Source organism: Aulostomus chinensis, chromosome 8 (assembly GCF_037954235.1).
Source record: "Aulostomus chinensis isolate RoL2024-O1b breed Wild chromosome 8, RoL_Achi_v1.0, whole genome shotgun sequence".
In the NCBI taxonomy this organism is placed as follows: domain Eukaryota; kingdom Metazoa; phylum Chordata; class Actinopteri; order Syngnathiformes; family Aulostomidae; genus Aulostomus; species Aulostomus chinensis.
In genome coordinates, this window is record NC_141327.1 from 19,289,674 (window position 1) to 19,309,756 (window position 20,083).

At 41.8% G+C, this 20,083-nt stretch overlaps 1 protein-coding gene across 1 annotated transcript in view; it reads left to right on the forward strand.

Annotated features, from left to right (window-relative positions):
* The window catches only part of LOC147257524 (uncharacterized), a 20,083-nt gene extending 3,934 nt beyond the window's left edge, over positions 1-16,149 (forward strand). The window contains exons 2-9 of the mRNA XM_086211529.1: positions 7,774-7,868; positions 8,240-8,321; positions 9,371-9,734; positions 11,259-11,333; positions 12,610-13,730; positions 14,099-14,925; positions 15,151-15,399; positions 15,820-16,149. Of these exons, the coding sequence (XP_086067655.1) occupies positions 7,774-7,868; positions 8,240-8,321; positions 9,371-9,734; positions 11,259-11,333; positions 12,610-13,730; positions 14,099-14,925; positions 15,151-15,399; positions 15,820-16,073 (3,067 nt within the window). The 3' untranslated portion in view covers positions 16,074-16,149. The remainder of the gene's footprint in view (positions 1-7,773; positions 7,869-8,239; positions 8,322-9,370; positions 9,735-11,258; positions 11,334-12,609; positions 13,731-14,098; positions 14,926-15,150; positions 15,400-15,819) is intronic.
* The last annotated feature ends 3,934 nt before the right edge of the window (positions 16,150-20,083 follow it).

Consider the following 20,083-nt stretch of genomic DNA (forward strand, 5'->3'; position numbering starts at 1 on the left):
GTGTGTGTGTGTGTGTATGAGCTTTCGTGTATGTGTGTGTGGGGGGCATGCATGTGAGCTTGGCTTGAGAGAGGATATTTGTGTGTACTTTGTGTGTGTGTGTGTGTGTGTGTGTGTGTGTGTGAGTGTGTTTGCGTGCCTGTAAGCCTGAAAGGGGAGGGGTGTGTGTGTGTGTGTGTGTGTGTGTGTGTGTGTGTGTGTGTGTGTGTGTGTGTGCCTGTTTGTGTGCCTGGGTGTATCTGTGTGTTTGTGCATGCATGTGGGCCAGAGAGGGGGAAGGGTGTGTATCTATGTGTGTGTGTGTGTGTGTGTCCGCGCGCGCACATGTGGACTCTCCAAGCTGTGTGTGTGTGTGTGTGTGTGTGTGCGCGCATTCATGCACATGTGGGTCTTGTGTGCGGACTTGTTTGTGTATTTGTGCATGCATGTGGGTTGGAGGGAGGGGGCTGTGTGTGTGTGTGTGTGTGTGTGTGTGTGTGTGTGTGGCGTGTGTTTAAGTTGGAGTGAAGAAGGGAGAATGTGCAAGAAAGAATCAGAATCAATCCAGAGAGAGAGAGACAGATGGAGATAGAAATTGAGGGAGAGATTGAGGGGTCAGCTCACCGATAGTGGAGGTGAGACAGTTGGTTAAAAAAAATGTTCCCTGAAACCCATTGAAACAGCATTGAACAGATATACACTTGAAGACCCTGAAATAATTTTGCAAAATATGAGATGATTAAAACATGTGTTTTTCTGGGAAAAACAGTTGATCTGTTGGAATCTAGTGGAGCACAGGACTGCAAGCAAAGCTTATCTGTGAGAAATCTATCATGGACACCTGATGCAGCATTGTTGTATGCATCCTTCTTAGCGCTTCAGGAGTACTGTGTTGAAGTAACTGTGTTGAATTAACCATTTAATGTTAACATATCAGTTGAGTGCCTGGAAAGTTGACATGGTCCTCTAAAATTCTTATTTTGATGTGACAGAATAATGCAGGCCCTGTTCAGACCTGGCATTAAAGGCCTCATTCAGACTGCAGGCAAATCTGATTTATTTCTTAAATCAGATTGATGTAAAATCAGATTTTTTTCTGTGTCCATACTGTTATTTTCAAGTGAGGAGATAAGATTTGGTCTGACCAGACATTGCCATTCTGTCTACGCACACAAACTTAAGGCAGCCAATTTGGATGGACAAGCAAGTTGCGAATGATGCAAATGACACTTCTTTTCTGTTTTGGCGTTCAGACTGAGACAAATGTGAATCTGATCTGAATGAGATTTCAAACCAAGCCTGAATGCAGTTTGGATCTGATTGGCAGAAATCAGATTTCACAAGTGTTTTGCTGTCCAGGCCATCTTAAATCAATCTGGATGCAGTCTGGATATGCTGGTACACCTAGCATGCGTCATAAGTGATTTTATCACGAGGGGACACCTCTGACTGACTCAGTTCACACTTCGCTTTAAAATGTGCCTCCTGTGACCATTTGTGATCAGATCTCATTTCCCCATTCTATGTACAAATAAGCATCAACATTACTTCAGTTTTCATTCATCGTCTTAACTCAACATCAGTTTGACTTCATTAAGCAACACAGGTGAGTGTGTCGCTTAAATTGTACTGAGATGAACAAGGTTTCCATGATATCGTGTTTATTTTTTGCCGTGGATTTTGTCAACCAACACACCAATTTATGTCTCATTGACATTTTAAATTCTGTTTGAGGAGGTACTGTCTTGTTTTGGATGACTTGACTGGTTTATCATTTGTTTCTGCGGAGAGAGTGACTGAGGGAGATCAGCTGATGGGCGAGCTACATAGCGAGTAAACAGAGTGGCCATCGTACTTTTCCCATGCTTAATTTATCTCTCAGAAATTAAAAGTAGAAGAAAGAAAACCCAACAATACAAGTGCTGATGTGTTCCTTACAACCCCCCTTACAGGCATTTCACTTGATCAGACTTTATAATAACATACTACCGTTGGCGTACTTATCAGGATGTATTTCTGCTTAAATATATCCATGGCACATTTATGCCCACTGTGCTAAAAGGAGGTGGCCCTGACCACTTCCAGATGTGATCGCATTCAGAAAATCTCAATGCATCCTCAGAGTTTTCACACCTGTCCACATGTCCACTCTTGTTAATACCAGGTCAAAGTAGAGTCTTGCCTTATCAGCTATTTCTGAAGCTTTCAAATGCATCTCACGGTCATAATCACAGACACCATTTGCTCAGTTCATGAAAATGGCACAGGTTACAATTTTTTTTTGATTTGTATGATTATTTGAGTATTTTAAAGCTGTAGAAACCGCTATAATGTAAATCTTGAATTAGATTATTTTATCAAGCTTCCAAGGTAAAGAGCTAACTGTCATACCAAGTCAGCTTAATGATCTTATGCAATTGCTTATGAACATAAGAAAGGATATTCTGTTGAAAAGGAGGTTTCACCCAGACTTCCTTTTGAGTGTGCATCTCTTAAACTGTATAGATGTGCAACATTTTAATCAGAAAGAAATATAGCACTGTATTGTGATGCTGGTGTGTTGAGTTTTGCTGGGTGCCACAGAATATTTCATCTATGTTGTTGGGCTGTTATGTGTAGTGTTCAGGTTCTTTAGTTGCTAATGCACATACTTAGAAAGCATGGAGATCAGTGGATGATACAATGCCAGTATCAATTACTGTTTCTTGGACCTGTAAAAGAACAATTCATACTTAAAAATACATTCCCACAGCACTGATGAACACTGATATTTCAGTGTATCATCATGCATGTCCCCAGGTAAACAGAAAACCACACTTTGTAAACATATGAATGAAAAATAAAGTTTTAGTAAGTTATTAGTCTTAATATCTGTGACATCCTTTAGTTTTATAAGAGAATGAAAATGCATAAACCCAAAGAAATAAATAGATGTAATTGTTAATGCACATCTTGTTCATCAGTTTCATGAGCACAGGCATCGGGCAATCATAATCATCATGGGCAGGATGCAGCGACCACACCCTTGCAAAATACCATCAGAGGCAAACCACATTTAATCGGGGACATATATATTTTTTGTGTAGCTTTTCACTGAAAGAATTGAACTGGCCTGCCTTATTGCAGGATCCAAATTTCATCTAAACATGCCATTTCCAGTGTGTAGATTGCAACTATATGCTGGATGGCACAAATGGCAAGTTTAGTGTGTACTAGCTAGCGAGCTCAGAGGTTGATATTGTTTCAAATAGTGAGGGGAACTTTGAAAGTGGCACTAAACACACAGTTGAAGAGTCTGATATCGCTGATGTAAATAATGGATAAATGGCAGGGTTATCTGCAGTGTTCCTCCGGTAAATCAGGCGAGTATGAAGGAAACTCTTAATTTGATTGAAGAACATGTAACTTCCAGTAGAACCATTGAAGAGTATGAAATACATTTTATTAGGGACATAACAATTTTTTATCATGATACAATGTTGTAGTGATTCTATATTTGCTGATATCACCAAGTCTTCCTCTATTACAATTCACATTTGATTTGATTCAGATCGATATGAGACAATATATGCCAATTAACACAATCGACAATTGCATTTCTCTTATAAACTAAAAAAAACTGAATGTAATCTTCATTTTATTCCTGAGTTCTGAAAATATGAAGAAGAAATTTTGAACATAAAATGAAAAGAAATCAGTGGCATGGTGGTGCAGTGGTTAGCACTGTCGCTTCACAGCAAGAAGGTTCTGGGTTCGAGTCCCGGCTCGGGCACGGGTCTTTCTGTGTGGAGTCTGCATGTTCTCCATGTGCCTGTGTGGGTTCTCTTTGGTACTCCAGCTTCCTCCCACAGTCCAAAGACATCTAGAGGGGATGAGGCTGATTGATACTCTAAATTGACTGTAGGTGTGGCTGTGAGTGTGAATGGTTGTCTGTCTGTATGTGTTGGCCCTGTGATGGACTGGTGACCCGTCCAGGGTGAACCTGCCCCTTGCCCGAAGGCTGCTGGGATTGGCTCCATCCCCGCAACTCTTAACAGAAAAAGTGGTAGAAAATGGATGGATGAAAAGAAATCTATTTTTGAAGAAGATAAAACTGACTGCAGTGTTATGAAAAAGGTAAAGCAGATGTGCCATACCATGGGAAATTTAAAATAAAGGTGCACATAAGATGATGGATTGCAATATGAATCAATATTCAGATATATATTTTGTCGATGGTATCATTAGTTGTTCAATCAATATATTGAATAAGATCATTGTATTGTTACACACCTACATACAATGCTTATTTTCCACTTATTTGAATGTGGATTCAAAGATTGTTCATATACTTGCGCAGAACAAACTTGTCTGCAACATTGGAGCTTGGGTAGCAACTTTCATATACACTGAGTTTTTTTAAATGCCTAAAGCAGCATTATTTCTTGGTAAAACTATCTTTTTGTCTTTCTAATCTGCTCATGCTTATATTTGTTTGGTCACTTGCAGAAAAAAGCTTCTCAAGATAGAAAAATTAGTGTAATTTGTGAGCACAAAATGCAGGCGCACACTCATCACGTGCCCTGTCTTCAACACACACACACACACACACACACACACACACACACACACACACACACACACACACGTATTTCTATTTTTGTGAGGACCTTCATTGATATAATGCACTCCCTAGCCCCTTACCCTAACCTTAACCATCACAAGTAAATGCCTGGCCCTAATCTTAACAATAACCTAATTCTAAGCCAGACTCTAAAACCAAGTCTTGGCCTTCACACAGCCCTTTGCAGTTGTTAGGACCAGCCAAAAATGTCCTCACAAGTAAAAATGTCCATATAGCTTTGGTGATTTGTCAAGGGTTGCTTCATGTAAGAATAGAAACACACACACACACACACACACACACACACACACACACACGCATGCACGCACATGCACACATACGTGCAGAGTATCATGAGTCCAGATGGGAGTGGAGTGGATCAATACAAAGACAGTGGGTCTGGTTGATATCTGTGCTGAATGAGTATCTCTCCCTCTGTCTACTCCCCTTCTCACTGTGCTTTTCATCTCTTGCTCTTTTCTTCTCCCTTTTTCCTCTTCCTCTGTTTTCTGGTGCTTGGCATTTTTTCTATCCACTTTTCTTCTTTCCTTTCTCCCTTTTCTGTTTTTCCCTTTTCCATCACTTGGATGTGTGCAACACAAACTAATACAGACAGTAATGAACACTTCAAAATCCAAAGCACGATCTTCTTATGGCCTAGTTTTAAGAGACTCTAATGCTACGTAAGTAGAAAAAATAGTGACGGAGAGGCACAGTCTGAGCACACAATATTGAGATCTAGACTAGTCCAGAATTGTCAGAGGCAGGATCAGTCTGGCTCTTCAGAGCATGGCAGTTTTGGCTCAGATTTAGTCCAAAGAAGAAAATCTTGCCTGACCATTCTGGGCTCACTCAGGTGGCTCTGTTGGAGCTCTCCTTAGTGCTAAACCAGGGGTCAGAGCACCAAGTGTTAACACAAATTAGATTTCAAGGTCTGACTGTGGTCAGTTGGTCTCAGTCAACAATTTCTTTGTTCTCAAGAAAGGCCCTAAGATGAGTTTAGATTGATGATGTGTACTTTAAGCATAGAATTGTTGGCAACTGTGTTCTTATAAGGAAGAATCCCATTGTCCCTGTAATGTGAAAGCACGTGCCAGTTGATCCTAATTAGCATGAGTAAACGCTCCACCAATCCCATGAAGGGACATGAGACTGCAGTCATGTGCACACATAAGAAGTGATAAGAAACAGAGATGTCAAGCCCAAAATGAAATGAAAAAAATTATTTTCATTCATTTGATTTTTTAATCTTATTAGTATTATAAACGTTTGAAATAGCGAGCGTTACTCAATGAGCAGGCAAGTTGTCACACTTGGTGAGGTAAGCTGTCACATAGAATTTTTTTTAACACAAAAACAACTCATTATTAGCTTATTTTTATTTCATATTCAGAAAAATGACTCCCACAAACTGTATGAATGGCAAAAATAATATTTATTTGCAGTTTTGTGTTAATGACATGCCATCTTATATCGGGAGTGGTTGTCACGCTGCAACCAGTCATAGACCTAATGAAAAAAAAGACCAGGAATCTCAATTATTTAAAAAAATATAGCAACTAAAAGATAATAAACAAAATATAACAAAAATAACAACAGTGGTGTTTGATTTTGGTTTTGGTTCCCATGGGTTTTGCAACTGGCTGGTTCTCTCCCTCACTATGTCTCTCTTTTTCTCTCTCTCTCTCTTTTTGGTTGGCAGGTTGTTCTCAGTTTTGGGGACCAATTTTTTAATAATCAAAATGCTGGTATTGGAGTTGATTGGTGGGTGGAGCTGGCATATATATATATATATATATATATATATATATATATATATATATATATATAATAGATAATAGAACCGATGCCCGATGCCGTACGGGATCAGGTCATTTATAGTGCTGCCGAGGACTGGCTCTGTTATGCTGCAATTAGCATTTATACTGCTGTTTTGAGTTTCTTTATGTACTCCAAAAATGATGGCTGAAACCGTACAAATACTTTTGGACATTTTACAACTGTTTCATTCACTGAAATTAATGTAACACCAAAAAAACCTGGGGTGGAAATGAGGTTGTGGATCATCGGTGAAAATTTCATTGCAGTATGGACCAGCCATATCTGTTCCATTTCCAAGGAAGTGCATGTGGTATGCAGCAATGCATACACAAGACATAGATTACAACAGCCTTTTGACATAAAAATACTAGCAGGCATATATGATGGTTAACTATTTATTTTACTCAAAATGGGATCTTAATTTATGAAACATTGGCCTGCATCAAAGAACTTTTGAAATAATGTACACATTAGGTAAATGTTTGGTGAGGTAATAAATCAAGTTAGAGGTTGAGTCATTTTCTCACAGACTTCTATACTATTAATCTTTCAGTGGTGTCACTGGTGCTGGCTATTTAGAACAATGCAGGTTTAATGTACTTACACATTGTCTTCTCTTTTCAGCCTTGGAAGCTACGCCCACTCTTTTAATGCAGTCTGTGTGGTTTTAATTTAAAGAAACAGGCCAGCAGGCTGTACTACATGGCTGAAATTTAATTTGTGTAGGACCTCAGTAGGTTTCTGACACTGACACTGAAATGTGTGTGTGTGTGTGTGTGTGTGTGTCAAGCCTATGTAAAATGCCAAAAGTTATAAGCAAATGTCTTTTAAGATATTTGTCTTTGTTACTCAATCTTTTCAATCATAACCATGGCAAATTTAAATTGTATTGTTTTCAATTACTTTTAGGAGGAGGAATATCAATGATTATTTCTTAGGCAGTAATCTGAATGAATATTCAAGTACACTCTTGTCTTGAGCTACCTTAAACTTACGAACTTGACATGTGGTAAGGAATGATAAAAAAAGTTTTGAAAGTGTTAAAACCTTTCATTGCGGGGCTTGGGCTGAACCAATATCCTCTTGATCAATCAGTGATGTGGAGCTGACAACTATTACTTGTACATCAATCATACACAGTAAGGAGCAGTTAAAATAATCACTTCGTATTTGTCAGTGTGTGTTTTGGTATGTTCCGCGCTTCTGTGAGAGAGTTAAATGCAGTTTGCATTGATCTGTTAGGTAGCCATCAGCTTATTGATCAATCTCTGGCCTGATTGATGGGAAGTTTGGCCAGAAGGCCAATTGATTAAATGATAATTGTGTGTATGTGTGTGTGTTTGTGTATGTGTATATGTGTACTCTGGCAGGCGCGGCTGTGGAAGAAAAAGGAAAGGGACTCCCGTGAAAGTATTTGTTACCCCCTCTGAAGAGGAGAATATCTCTGACCACACCTTTAGTGGAGGTAAGTGTGTGTGTTTGTGTGTGTGCATGTGTGGGAGTATGTGCATGTGTGTGTGCGTGTGCGTAATATAAGCCATATTCTTGGTGCCATCCACTGATGCGTGTTTGCGTGGAGTGTGCGTGTTCATCTGTCTGTGGGATTGTTGTGGAGGTGGAGCATGTGCTATTGAGTGTGACCTACTTTTGTTGGGTCACAACTAAAGGTGTGTGTGTGTGTGTGTGTGTGTGTGTGTGTGTGTGTGTGTGTTGGTTTCTATGTATGTTCAGCTGCAGATGTGGTCTAGAAGAAAAGGGTGATGACCTCTGTTCATGTGTGGCTGTGTGTGTGTGTCCCTGCATACTTGTCTGTAATCCTGAATGCTGTGCTTTCAGGTGATCGTAAGGAAGCTGTAGAAAATAAACGTCACACACCCGACGGGACTCCCAGCAACACAGAGCCTGTTCCTCCTAACTGGTGAGTGTACAGTTGTGCATTTCACAATAACTTAATTTAGCATATTATCTTCAATATGTTGTCCAAAGTTTATGTGCAGGTTAAATTGTTAAACTGTCCTTGCAGGCTGGTTGAAAGACAGGCACTTATAATCAGCCTCATATTTATAAAAGACGCGATGGCTGCTGATCTTAGCCCTGATCACAGCATCTCTGATTCCTTGTCCTCAGGACTCACTTAGGCCTGTTGGTTTTCAGTTTAGCTATAAACTAGGACTGATTCTTACCTGAGATGTCAGAAGAGTGCAGTTGACTTGACTGTAGGAGAGGAAAATCAACAAAACCCAGGACGGCTAGATTTGAGAAATACTGCCTTGAAGCTCTAGCATGTAAGCTCTTTTGTGGAGGTTCATTTTGCTCTCCACCTGTTCACCCGCCATGGATTCTCACAGCAAAAAAATTAACCCAGGGGCTAGAAGAATGTAAATACAAGGAGGGAGCATAATTATCAAAATTCTATCACTTCTGTTAATATGCCTTGATTTGAAAACTGACATTAACATACTTGGCTAAATCATGGAGTCAAGAGAAAAACAGAATCTGAGAATTTTTAATACCCTCTAACAAAGTAAAAACATACATGGATTTAATATGACTCCAAATATGATTATTATGATTTTTTTCATTTGCCAAGTAATTTGCTTTTATAGCTTTTGATTTAGAAAAAAAAGACACCACTATTTTTGCCAGGTCCCAGTGTGAATCATCACCAACAATACAGAAACCTATTCTATTCTTTTCATCATCAAATTAAAGAGAATATCTTGCCATTTTAGCTGGAATCAGTAAATACTTGTGTGAATGTTGTTTTTTGCTTGATAAATGACAGTTTGTAATGTACTCATGATTTAACTGACCAGTTGTTTCAGTATTTAAAGATACATTAGAATGTTTGTAGTCCAACCATGAAAGAAATTAAACACCATGGGAGCAGAACAGAAATACACCAAAATATTGTCTGATGAAGGTAGTAAATTATACACCCAATCCTCCACTCCCTTTACCTCGAAGTGGCCCATCAGAGCAGGCTCAAGACAAAGTCTCCAATGGATCAAAATGCAACTCTGGCACAACGTCAACACCTGCTCCAGCTGCTTCTTCAGCTCCGACCCCAACACCAGTCCCGGCTCCTGCCCCGACCACAGCAGCCTCATCTCAAGTCCCGTCTCTGACCCCTGCATCCACTGCTCCAGCTGCTCTGACAGCTTCAGCTCCCGCTCCAACAGCAAGTTCCTTCCCTCCGTCCCCGAACTGTCGCATCCGAGAAGTTCACTGTGGCAGCCAGGTGCGATTGGTCGTCATTGCCATCCGAGACATCACCAAGGGGGAAGAGATCACTGTGGACTACAGCCTGACAGAGTGGGGAGAAAACCTGGTCAGTAGCTTTTTAAAAGCATGAGAATACACCGCCCATTTCACACTTCTTAAAACCTTTAATATCAAATGTTGCTTCATCATTAAACTTACAAGTCCCCCGAACTGACATTTACAGTGCACACAATTAAACAGTAAGGGCGTCATACTGGACTCACCATTTTGCAGTCAGTCACTGAGGAAGGAAATTGGTTGTAACAACAAAACTCAAGAGCCATCAGTCTTCCCACCGCCAGTAGCCTCAGTAGACCAAATCACAATTCAGCCATAAGGACATCATATTTTTATCGAGGAGCGCTCCTCTTGCTTTTTACTTTAACCTGACCAACCTTTATCCTTAACCAATAAATGAAAAAACGTATTTGTTTTCTGCTTTCCAAAATTAACTTTTATTAGGTTATGATGAGAAAATGGTCTTGCTTGAAAGAATTCTTCTTGTGTCCTTGTACACGTGGTCCTCTCGTATCAATATACAGTCAACACTGTGCATGTCCCTGATGACTTCATATAGGCAACCATATGTGTATTCACACACTGTTGATCAGCTACACACACACACACACACACACACACACACACACACACACACACACACACATACACACATTCATGCTATACACACAAAGCTAAGGCATGGGGTTACCATGGTGATGGCTGAGCTCCAGTACCTACCTATGGTGCTTTAGCAACAGTAACCATGGTTATTACATGACATCTGTTCCGTTAATGGATCTCATTAGTTTGGATCAATTTACTCAACAAAATGATGATACCAGGATCCATTTAGAGAAATTAAATTGACCAAATTGAGATATTGACATCAGAGGTTTAAGAGCAGCTGCAGATGCTCACAGTTCTTAAAGAGCTGTGTTTCAATATCGCAAAATTTGACAATGCCTAAGATGGGACAAGTTTTTTATTGTTTGATTGATTTATACCATATTTAGGAATACAGTTTGAGTAATAACCTTAGTTTCAGTTCCTTTTCTTAACCTTTTAGGGGCAGCTTTGGAATCTTAATCAACCTCTGCCATCCTCTTTCTTGCTCCCTGAGTGACAGTTGAGACTGATTGTGATGGCAAACGCTAATGAGCATGATGTTGGCTGCGGGCAGCACAGTGGTGCAGTGGTTAGCACTTTCACCTCACAGCAAGAAGGTTCTTGGTTCAAGTCCTGGCGCGGGCATGGGATCTTTCTGTGTGAGTCTGCATGTTCTCCCTGTACCTGTGTGGGTTCTCTCTGGGTACTCTAGCTTCCTCCTACAGTCCAAAGACATCAAGCAGGGACGAGGCTGATTGATACTCTAAATTTATCGTAGGCGTGGCTGTGAGTGTGAATGGTTGTCTGCCTGTATGTGTTGGCCCTGTGATGGACTGACAACTTGTCCAGGGTGGACCCCACCTCTCGCCCGAAAGCCGCTGGGATAGGCTCCAGCCCCCCCTGCGACTCTTAATAGGATAAGAGGAAGAAAATGGAAAATGAATGGATGTTGGCTGCTGTAATAGGACTGCTCTGTGTTCTTCAGGGTTTCCGGGGTTCCATGTCCCCAGCACAACACGAGTGTAACTCAGACACCGAGAATAACAACAATATCAAAAAGGTAAAAAGCACCTGTTCCATAAAACCACACAGACTGACAGAACATCACTTGATTCATGATTGTGTTAAGTGAAAACTGCATTGTGTTCAACAGTTGCTGAGTTAATGTGCAAGGTAACCAGTCTGTTATATCTTCGGCAGTCTGCTTATCATCCTTTAAGCAAGTTTTCTTTTCACTGTGTTACTTCTTTTTGAAGACTGAGGAGCCATTCATTGATATTTAGCTTGAAGCTAATGCTGTTCCATAGTCACCAACTACAAACAGTGAAGCTGTCCTGAAATACCTGTTTAAAACCTCTTAAGTGTATTGTCTGGTGTAATTAATGGCTCTTTATCCAGCTGAATGCCTAGTAATCACAAAACACTTTGATTTGAGCTGATAGCCAGCAAATCATAACATTTCCACCTCTGTGCTACTGTGAATGAGTGTGAACGATCTGTTCAACTGAATGGGCCAGCTGGTCACTCTCAGTGCTACTGTCAATGATCACATCCAGATAAACACAAAAAGTCATGTCCACACAACTAATGAATAAAACTTTCATTAATCTGTTTGTTTGAGCAAATCTTAATTTAAATAAACATAGATATCTACTGAATTGCCTTATTAACACCTTATGACACTGACAAAATCAATATTGAGGGAGGATTTTGTGTTAAATATGTAGAAATTCGGGCTCAGTGGTGCGGTGGTAAGCACTGTTGCCTCATAGCAAGAAGGTTTTGCATTCAAACGTGCTGGATAGTGATGATGATTGAATGAAAATTCAGAGAGTATGTGGGATTTTTTATCTAATTCTGCTGTGGAAAAATGTTATTGCCCAAAATTCATGCAGTGCAAAATGGCCAAGCGGGTTGTTGTATGAAATCGTCAATGCAGGATGCCACCTGTATGGATGTGAATGGCATGATGTTGGAGGCAACATTATCATTATCCACAGGTGCTCCCGTCACTGTTCTGGATAATTGTTTTATTATGTGTTGTAATGTCACTTAATTAACGATTTTCAGTGTCAGGGTATACTGTAGTATAATGCCAGCAGGTGGGAGCCTTCTGGAGAGAAACTTAGCTAAAACAACACATATGCAGGAAGACAGTCATGAAATCCAAGTTTGATGAAGTAACAAGAGACTATATACAAAGATTTTTTTTTAAATTAAGTTGCCTAAAAACTTACATAGAATGCACCAAACATTTAACACAACTCAAATGTACACAGTTTTAATTTAAAGGCATCTGGTAACTTCTTTGCTCGCTTCTTCTCTGTGCCTTACAGGAAGAGGAGCCCCTCTCCCTCACCACCCAGAAGCGACAGCAGCATCAGCGGCATCAGGACTATGTCACCCCCTCATGGTCCCTCTCCCCCTCCTCCTCGCCAATCTCCCACTCTGATGCCAGTGACTCAGATGCAGGAGATGAAGACAATGCTAGCCCACGGGGACGCGCGCTACGTCGACGCAAGAGAAGGCGTGGCACTCCTTCAAAGAAAAAGGTCCCCCATCGGACTCCAACTGGGCATCCATCGCCAGCCTCCTCCAGCAGCGCGCCTCATCACAGCCGTCCCCTTCCTTCATCTCACCCTCCACCGCAGTCCTCCCCTCCTTGCTCATCTTCCTCCTCTTCAACTAAGCCTGTGTTCAAAGCACCAGCTCCATTGGGCTCCAACAGCACAAGCAACGTCAACACAAATGCCCCCAAAGGAGTAGTGTCCATAGACTCCATGCGCCAGACCTGTGAATACTGTGGACGTCACTTCCGCTCCTTGGGCCGCCATTTAGACAAACACCATGCCCACCAGCCGGATGTGTGCTCTGCCCTCGTGGAGCGGTACACACAGATGCCCCGTGTGCAATCACAGAGTACCAACCCTGCTGCAGCCCATACTCAGCAGCACTCCAAGTTGTCACTCACAGCCATGCAGATCCGCAGTTCAGAACTTCCACAGAGTGGCATCCAGGACCTTTCCATGTCTCCTCCTTCTCTCACAGCAGCCAGCCAATCCCCTACCTTCTCTGGAAGAAGCCCCACCCCACTTGTGATGACCCCTCCGAGAGGACAGAACGCAGTGCCAGTTTCTGTCTTAAAGAGGAGCCCGCCCCCTGTGACTGTGCCTCCATCCCGGAAGGGGGGTGTGAGGAGGCTTAAGAAAGAAAGACAGGAAGAAGAGGAGGAGGAAGATGAAGAAGATGTTGAGGTAGTGGAGGTAAAAAAGCCAAAGGAGGAGGATGATGTAGATGTGGTGTGCCCTCAGTCCTTCAGCAATCTGTTGTCTAAAAAGACTGAGCCACAAAAAGAGGAGGATGATGAAGAGGAAGAAGAAGAGGATGAGGAGGAGAATGGAGTGATGGAGGTAGAAGATGAAAGTGGAACAGAGGATAAGGAGAAGGATATGCTGAGGTAACTTGATGTTTCAGCCATCAGAGTGATCAGATCATGTGCGTCTAACATGTATCAGTTACCTTTTTTATTTGTTCAGTTGACCCTCAAACTACTTGTTTTGTTAATTTTCATCAATAAAACATTTATAAGGACATCAGAGATAACCCCAAAACCTCTATATACCTGTGTGTGTGATTGTTTCCTTGAACCCAACTGAAACACTAAGATTGTGTACTCCCTAAAAACGCTTTTGATTTTCAAAATGAGTTGTTTTTTTGTTGCTGGACAAGGACAACAGGAATCATGGCACTAATTGGATACTTGTTATTTGAAGGGAAGAACAAATGAGTGAACTATACTGAGATCTTGTTCTCTTCTTTCTGTAGTTCCGGGCGTCACCACATGCTGCCCCTCCTTTCGTCCTTATCATCTCTGGTTCTATACCTCCGGCGGCTGCAGCACTCTGCCTTCTTGTCTCTGTCTCGGCAGCTGCAGTCAGCAGAGGCCTGGCGACTTCTCTGCCACTCCAGCCTGGCGCTTCTAATCCTGTACAACCGACGACGTGAATGCGAGGTATCCAAGTTATCCATTGCAGAATACCGAGCACGTGTCACTCCCCAGTGCCCTGTTCCTGTCCCACCTGGTGCTCCCCCTGCTCTCACCCCACTGGAGGCTTCCCTGTCCCCCTTTGAGCGCCTGGTGCTTCCACACCTTCCTCGAGTAGGGGTCCAGGGAAAACGTGGACGCATCCAGCCCCTCATTCTCCCCCCTCACTGCGAACCCTGTCTGGAGCTTCTCCTGCAGACACGGCAAGATGTGGGAGTTGACCCCGCCAATCCTTATGTCTTCGCCAGGCCCTACCACTCCCCTGCTACACCACTGCGAGGCACTGACCTTCTCCGCAGCCTGGCCCGCTCCAGCGGTACCCGCAATCCCCGAGCCCTAACCCAGACCAGGGTTCGGCGCCAGGTAGCAATCTTGACCCAACTGTTACTTCTGGGAGAGGGAGAGGAGCCTGGGCAGCTGGGGGGCAGTGCTGTGGAGAGGCTAGAGCATTTCCTAGAGAGGGAATACCATGTGACACAGAATTGTGCTGGAATTGGCCAAGACCCTGGCCTGATGGGCAGAGTGGGCCGAGTTGTGCTTTGTGGCGAGAGAGATGGAGTGCTGTTCAGAGGAATGAGCCTGAACCACATCTGCTTGGAACTGGATGGTAAGATGGCTGGATGACTAAATGAATGAGTGTGACTGGTGTGCTTCTGTTGTCCAACTCTTTATTTGGCTAAACTGTCCCTTGCTGGAGAAGGATTAGCCCCAGGTTTTGGTTGATGTGGATGTTTTTGTGTGAATGTGACACATTTGAGGACTACTACTAAAGTTCTGCTCTTTCTTCCGTCCCATGTCTCTTTCTGCTACCACACCTTTTCCTCCTTTGAAGTTATGTCAGGAAACTCTGCAGACTCGTACTCAGAGGGGGAGTCTGAAGGGGAACAGGTAAAGGAGAAGCCAGACACACCTGTCCCTGTCCTCCCCCCTGCCCCTGCTCCAACCCCTACACCCACCCTGCTGTATGTCAGGAAGGGCAAGAACAACGGACGAGTGGGACGACCCAAGAAGATAAAAAACATGCATCCACTCCCTCCGCCCCCTCCACCTCCGCCACCTGTGAACCGAAGGAGAGGCTCAGGTGAGCCCAGATGTGTTTGGCTTTCAGGAAAGTCACAAAGAAAATACATGCAGCAAAGAATAAATTAGGCCCAAAGAACACTAAGGAGGGAAATGAAAAGCAAGCAGTAGAAATGCAACTAATGTTGGGTGTGTGTGTGTGCGCACGTGTGCATATCTATCTATTGATAGATGGATATACAATATGTGTGTGTGTATAGATAGACCTTTGTTCATCCCTTCAATATATCTTATTATAAACACATTACCAGATTGTTTCCCTGTATTCTCTAAGTTAATATCTTGTATCAACAACAACTTTGGAAGCTGCAGACAGTAATCAAAGTGTCACCCAAATCTTCTTTGGCTTTGATGCCAGTTGAGAACAGCTGTTACAGAACCTACAACCTGTTTACACTATTCATTCCCCCCTCCCTCCCAGGGAAGCGTGGTGTCCTGAAGCGTCCCTGGTCAGAGGCAGAGCGTGCGGCAGTTGAGGAGCACCTGACCCAAAACATCACTGAGCTTCGGGTCCCCGCCAAGGCTGACTGTGAGCGCTGCCTGCAGCAGTGTCCCCTGTTGGTCAGTAACCAGCGTGACTGGCGAGCTATCAAATTCTATTGCCACAACCGCATTCAGCTGCTGAAGAAAAATCAGCGGCGTGAAAGTGAGCCGCAGCCCCTCACTGTGTGCTGAGAGTGGGAGCAAACTGGGAGGGAGATGGAGGCTGGCCCTGGGGTGGAGGGTGAATGTTTGTTTGTGTGTGTGTGTGTGTGGGGGGGGGGGGGGGATTTTTCAAATGGTACCCTGCTGCCCAAGAAATGCACTAATTTTGGCAGGTCTGCTCCAAATTTTGCAGTCCTAGATTTTCAGTTTTTTATGTGGCTTCTAATTGCACCACTGATTGAATTTTTAGTTTGAGCCACACAAGAACAGAGATTCCAATCACTTTTTTGCTGCTCTAATGTTAAAGTGACACTTTGCCCAAAAAGAGTTTATTTTCCTTTAGAGTTCTCAAACATATTTCTTGAACTCAAGGATTTTTTCCCCTGCTTTATCATTACTTTGTGACCTCACTAGATAAAGGAAACATGAACTATTCCAGAAGCTGCACTAGGTAGTTTTTAAACCGATGCTTTTTGAAAGTTGATGGGCAGCAGTCGCCTTAAGCTTCACGTGAAATACTTGTGATTGGCTCTTTCTGTATTCTGGAGTCACAGAGAACCAATGCAGCGAGGCATAGAAACTTTTTTTGGGTGAAGTATTTCTTTAAGGTCTTAAAATGACACTAGTGTCTTTAAGGAGCTCCTGGTTTGAAGAGTATGATCCAAGTCCTGTCAAAAGCAGTGCACTTGGACGGCTGCCATTTGAGGCGTCAGAGACCACAACAGTTGCCTGTGTTGTGTTGTATATGGACCTTTATCCTCCCTCCAAAAACAGAAATACTGAATTAAAATGTAAACAAGAGAGGCGACGGACCCCTACAGTGTTGTTATATGAACGTTGTGAAGTAGCATTAGTGTCTCGTGCACTTGGAGACATTAATAGGACAAATGGCCTCTGCTTGGGCCACACTTTTCTCAATAGTGACTGTCTAATTAGTCGGCCTGCTAACAAGAAGAATCCAGATCTTTCCTCAAGCAAGCTATTTCTTCATTTCATGCAGCTGACTGTGCAATTTGAACTTCGGTTTCATGATATTTAGATCCTTAATATACAGGTAAGGTACTAGGTAACAAATCAGTTACTCTTTTGAAGTTTCTATGAAATCTTTCTTTATTGAAATGGAACACAAGATTGTGATAGAGAAGATTTTTTTTAACAAACTCCAGAGTGGAATTTGTGGATTTCATGTGAAAGACAATTAAATGGCATTGGAATGTTGAGGTGTTACTTTTGAATACCTTAGAAATGTTAGGTTAAACTTCAAAGTCCAGAAATGGTGAAAACTGTCAGGAAAGCTGTTATACTCGTGTCCTCCTTCCTGAAATAAGGATACGCCCAGCTTCTCAGAGGAACAGTGTGCTCACATTTCTATAGGTTTGATGTTTTTCTGCCTGTTGCACATTTGTTATTCAAAGCAGTTAAAACGTGCTATAGGCCAATAAGCTGGATATCACTTTATATGTGGAAGGAGACTCCCTGTGGTTGTGTTTCTTAAGAAGTGGGCATTTATCAGAGAAGTGATTGTTCTGTGTTTCCATGTTATTTGCATTGTCTGTGTCATCTTTTCCAATGGCTAGAGCTGTCTTTTCCCTGTCGCACTGCATGGTTTGCAGCGCAATCAGATTTTTAGTTTTTCATCGTTGCTGAAAATCTGCATCCACCAGACTAAAATCTCTATGACACCTCAAGACGGATACTTGAAGTTATTTAAATCTTTTGCAGAATCTTTATGTTCTCTCTTGCTCTAGCCTTGCCAGTTACATTGTACATAACAATATATATTATCATTACGTTAACTGGTTGTCTCTGCTCAACTATATGTAGCCTTTTCCATTTCTGAGTTATTGCGATCTGTACAGAAGCCTGTTTGTAAATACTACTCAAGAGAAACAAAGAAAAAACTCAATGTATGACACGCCTTGGTTATTGTGTTATGTTATTTTTTCTTTTTTATAAGTCTTATAAAAATTTAAAGCTTTACTTTTTGTGTTGTGTTTATTATTTCTGGGGAAAACACTGTTGCTATTTATCAGTTGAACGTTAAGAATTATTTGTTGGAATCATGGCCTCCAACTCCTTGTACCTCCTGCAATTCACCCTTAACACCACTAGATGGAAGTGTTGTTCCATAAACCAGGAACAGCTATGTGAATGCCTAAGGCCCTCGACGTGTCAGATGCTCAGGAGGTTGATGTGAGGGTTAAACTTCTGTGTTTGCAGTGTTCTGCAAAGCATGCAGAGTGTGACTCATCTGTGGGAAGTTAGCCTCTGACCGCCAACTTTTCAGTCCCCTCAAGCGGTCATGCTGTGTATCTAATAAACACCTTTATTTAATCTGGAACAGCTCGAGTACAAGTAATGAAACAGTGGCCTGCAGTTATGGTTCCACAAAATAATAATGCAATTCATATCCTGAAAAAAAAGTTCATCTGCCCCACATGGAGAAAAAAAAAATCCTACATCAACCTTTTGGGTGACAAGATGTTGATATTGTATTGATATTGTATTGAAGAGTTAGTGATGCTGTAACGACCCTGGGTAGGGGGCGAAATGATTAAAATCAGACATTAGTTGGCAGTGGATCCCAGAAACATTCACAGCAGCAACTAGCAAAAGATAAAGTCATTGTTTAGGATTCAGAGAGGAAGATCTGATCCACATGCAGCTTTAAAGCTATAGAAGCACTACGACGTAGATGCGCTGCTGGGTCTGTTTGAGATGATCACATACAGTTGGTGCTCCGGTGCTTCAGTAATGGAAATAGACTTAAAAAAAAAGTCACAGACCTCCATTGCACATTGTTGGATTTCTACGGAATTCAAATTCTTTTATTTCACAAGACAATATGTATCTAAAGTATGATGTGTCCCTATAGGTAGGTTTTTATGACTAGACTACTGTTGAAGGCTCATAACTAACCTGTTAGGCTCATAACCTGTTGAGCTGTTTCTATGACAACTGAGCAAACTAACTATCATCATTGATCAAGACTGAAAGACTGCCATATTTTAAAGAATATACACACACACACACACACACACACAAATGAAACAAAAATCCCCTCCTTTGCCCTTTGTGGCAGTAATAAGAATAAGAAAAGCAGTGTGGCTTAGTTTTTTATTCAGTCGATGTCTATTGTGGTTGGACAACAATTAGACCTACTTTCGCAAGCTGACGATATTACTCATAGTTACATATGTGTATATAAACGTATAGTCATATCAGGAAGGCAAAACACAGAGAACTCTTCAAAAACTGATGGCAAATGATATGTGGAGGGAAATTATGTGAGGGATGAAGCACTAACAAGAGAAATGTGAATTGTGCCAAAAGGGCTGCAAAACATGATCAGACACGCATCTAATATTAGGTGAGCATCAATCACACAGGCTTGGTAGTTTGATTGACATGTCCTAGTTGCATGCTGAGTCCTTGACACACAGAAACCTTCAGATAAGCTCGTCAATATCCTCACTGGCAGCTCAGACTTCATTTGTCCATGAGTGAGAGGCAGATGAAAATGCCTATATGTTATTTACCTCCACCGTAACATTTGGTGTCGATCCGGGCTCAGCAGCGCCTGCAGAGATGAAACAAACTTACTCCTCGATTTAATGTCAAAGGTTTATCACCAGCAAATCAGTTTTTTTTTTAAATTAAAGTCTTCTTGGAACCAGAGGCTGTTTCTCCTGCAAGCAAGCTGAGAAGAGGGTCAGCAAGTGGGAAAACACATCTTGTCAGTTTTTACTTGCATTCTTTTTCAAGCAGTAGAAGGTTCGCTGAGTTTATAGAAAAAAACATAATCACAACCTCTTGACACTGTTGTGTGGTGGTGTGTAAAGTGCTGGCACTACATAAACTGACAATTTCAAATTAGAAATGATTTTATTTTTGTTGGACAGTAACATCGTACAACAGGCTGCGGTTACTTGTTTTTTCAACGGGAAGTTCAGGTCCCATTTTTTATGATTTACAAATTTAACTGTCGCACAAATACAGGAGTGATGTCATGAAACTTTGCAAATTTCAGTGGTTTGGAT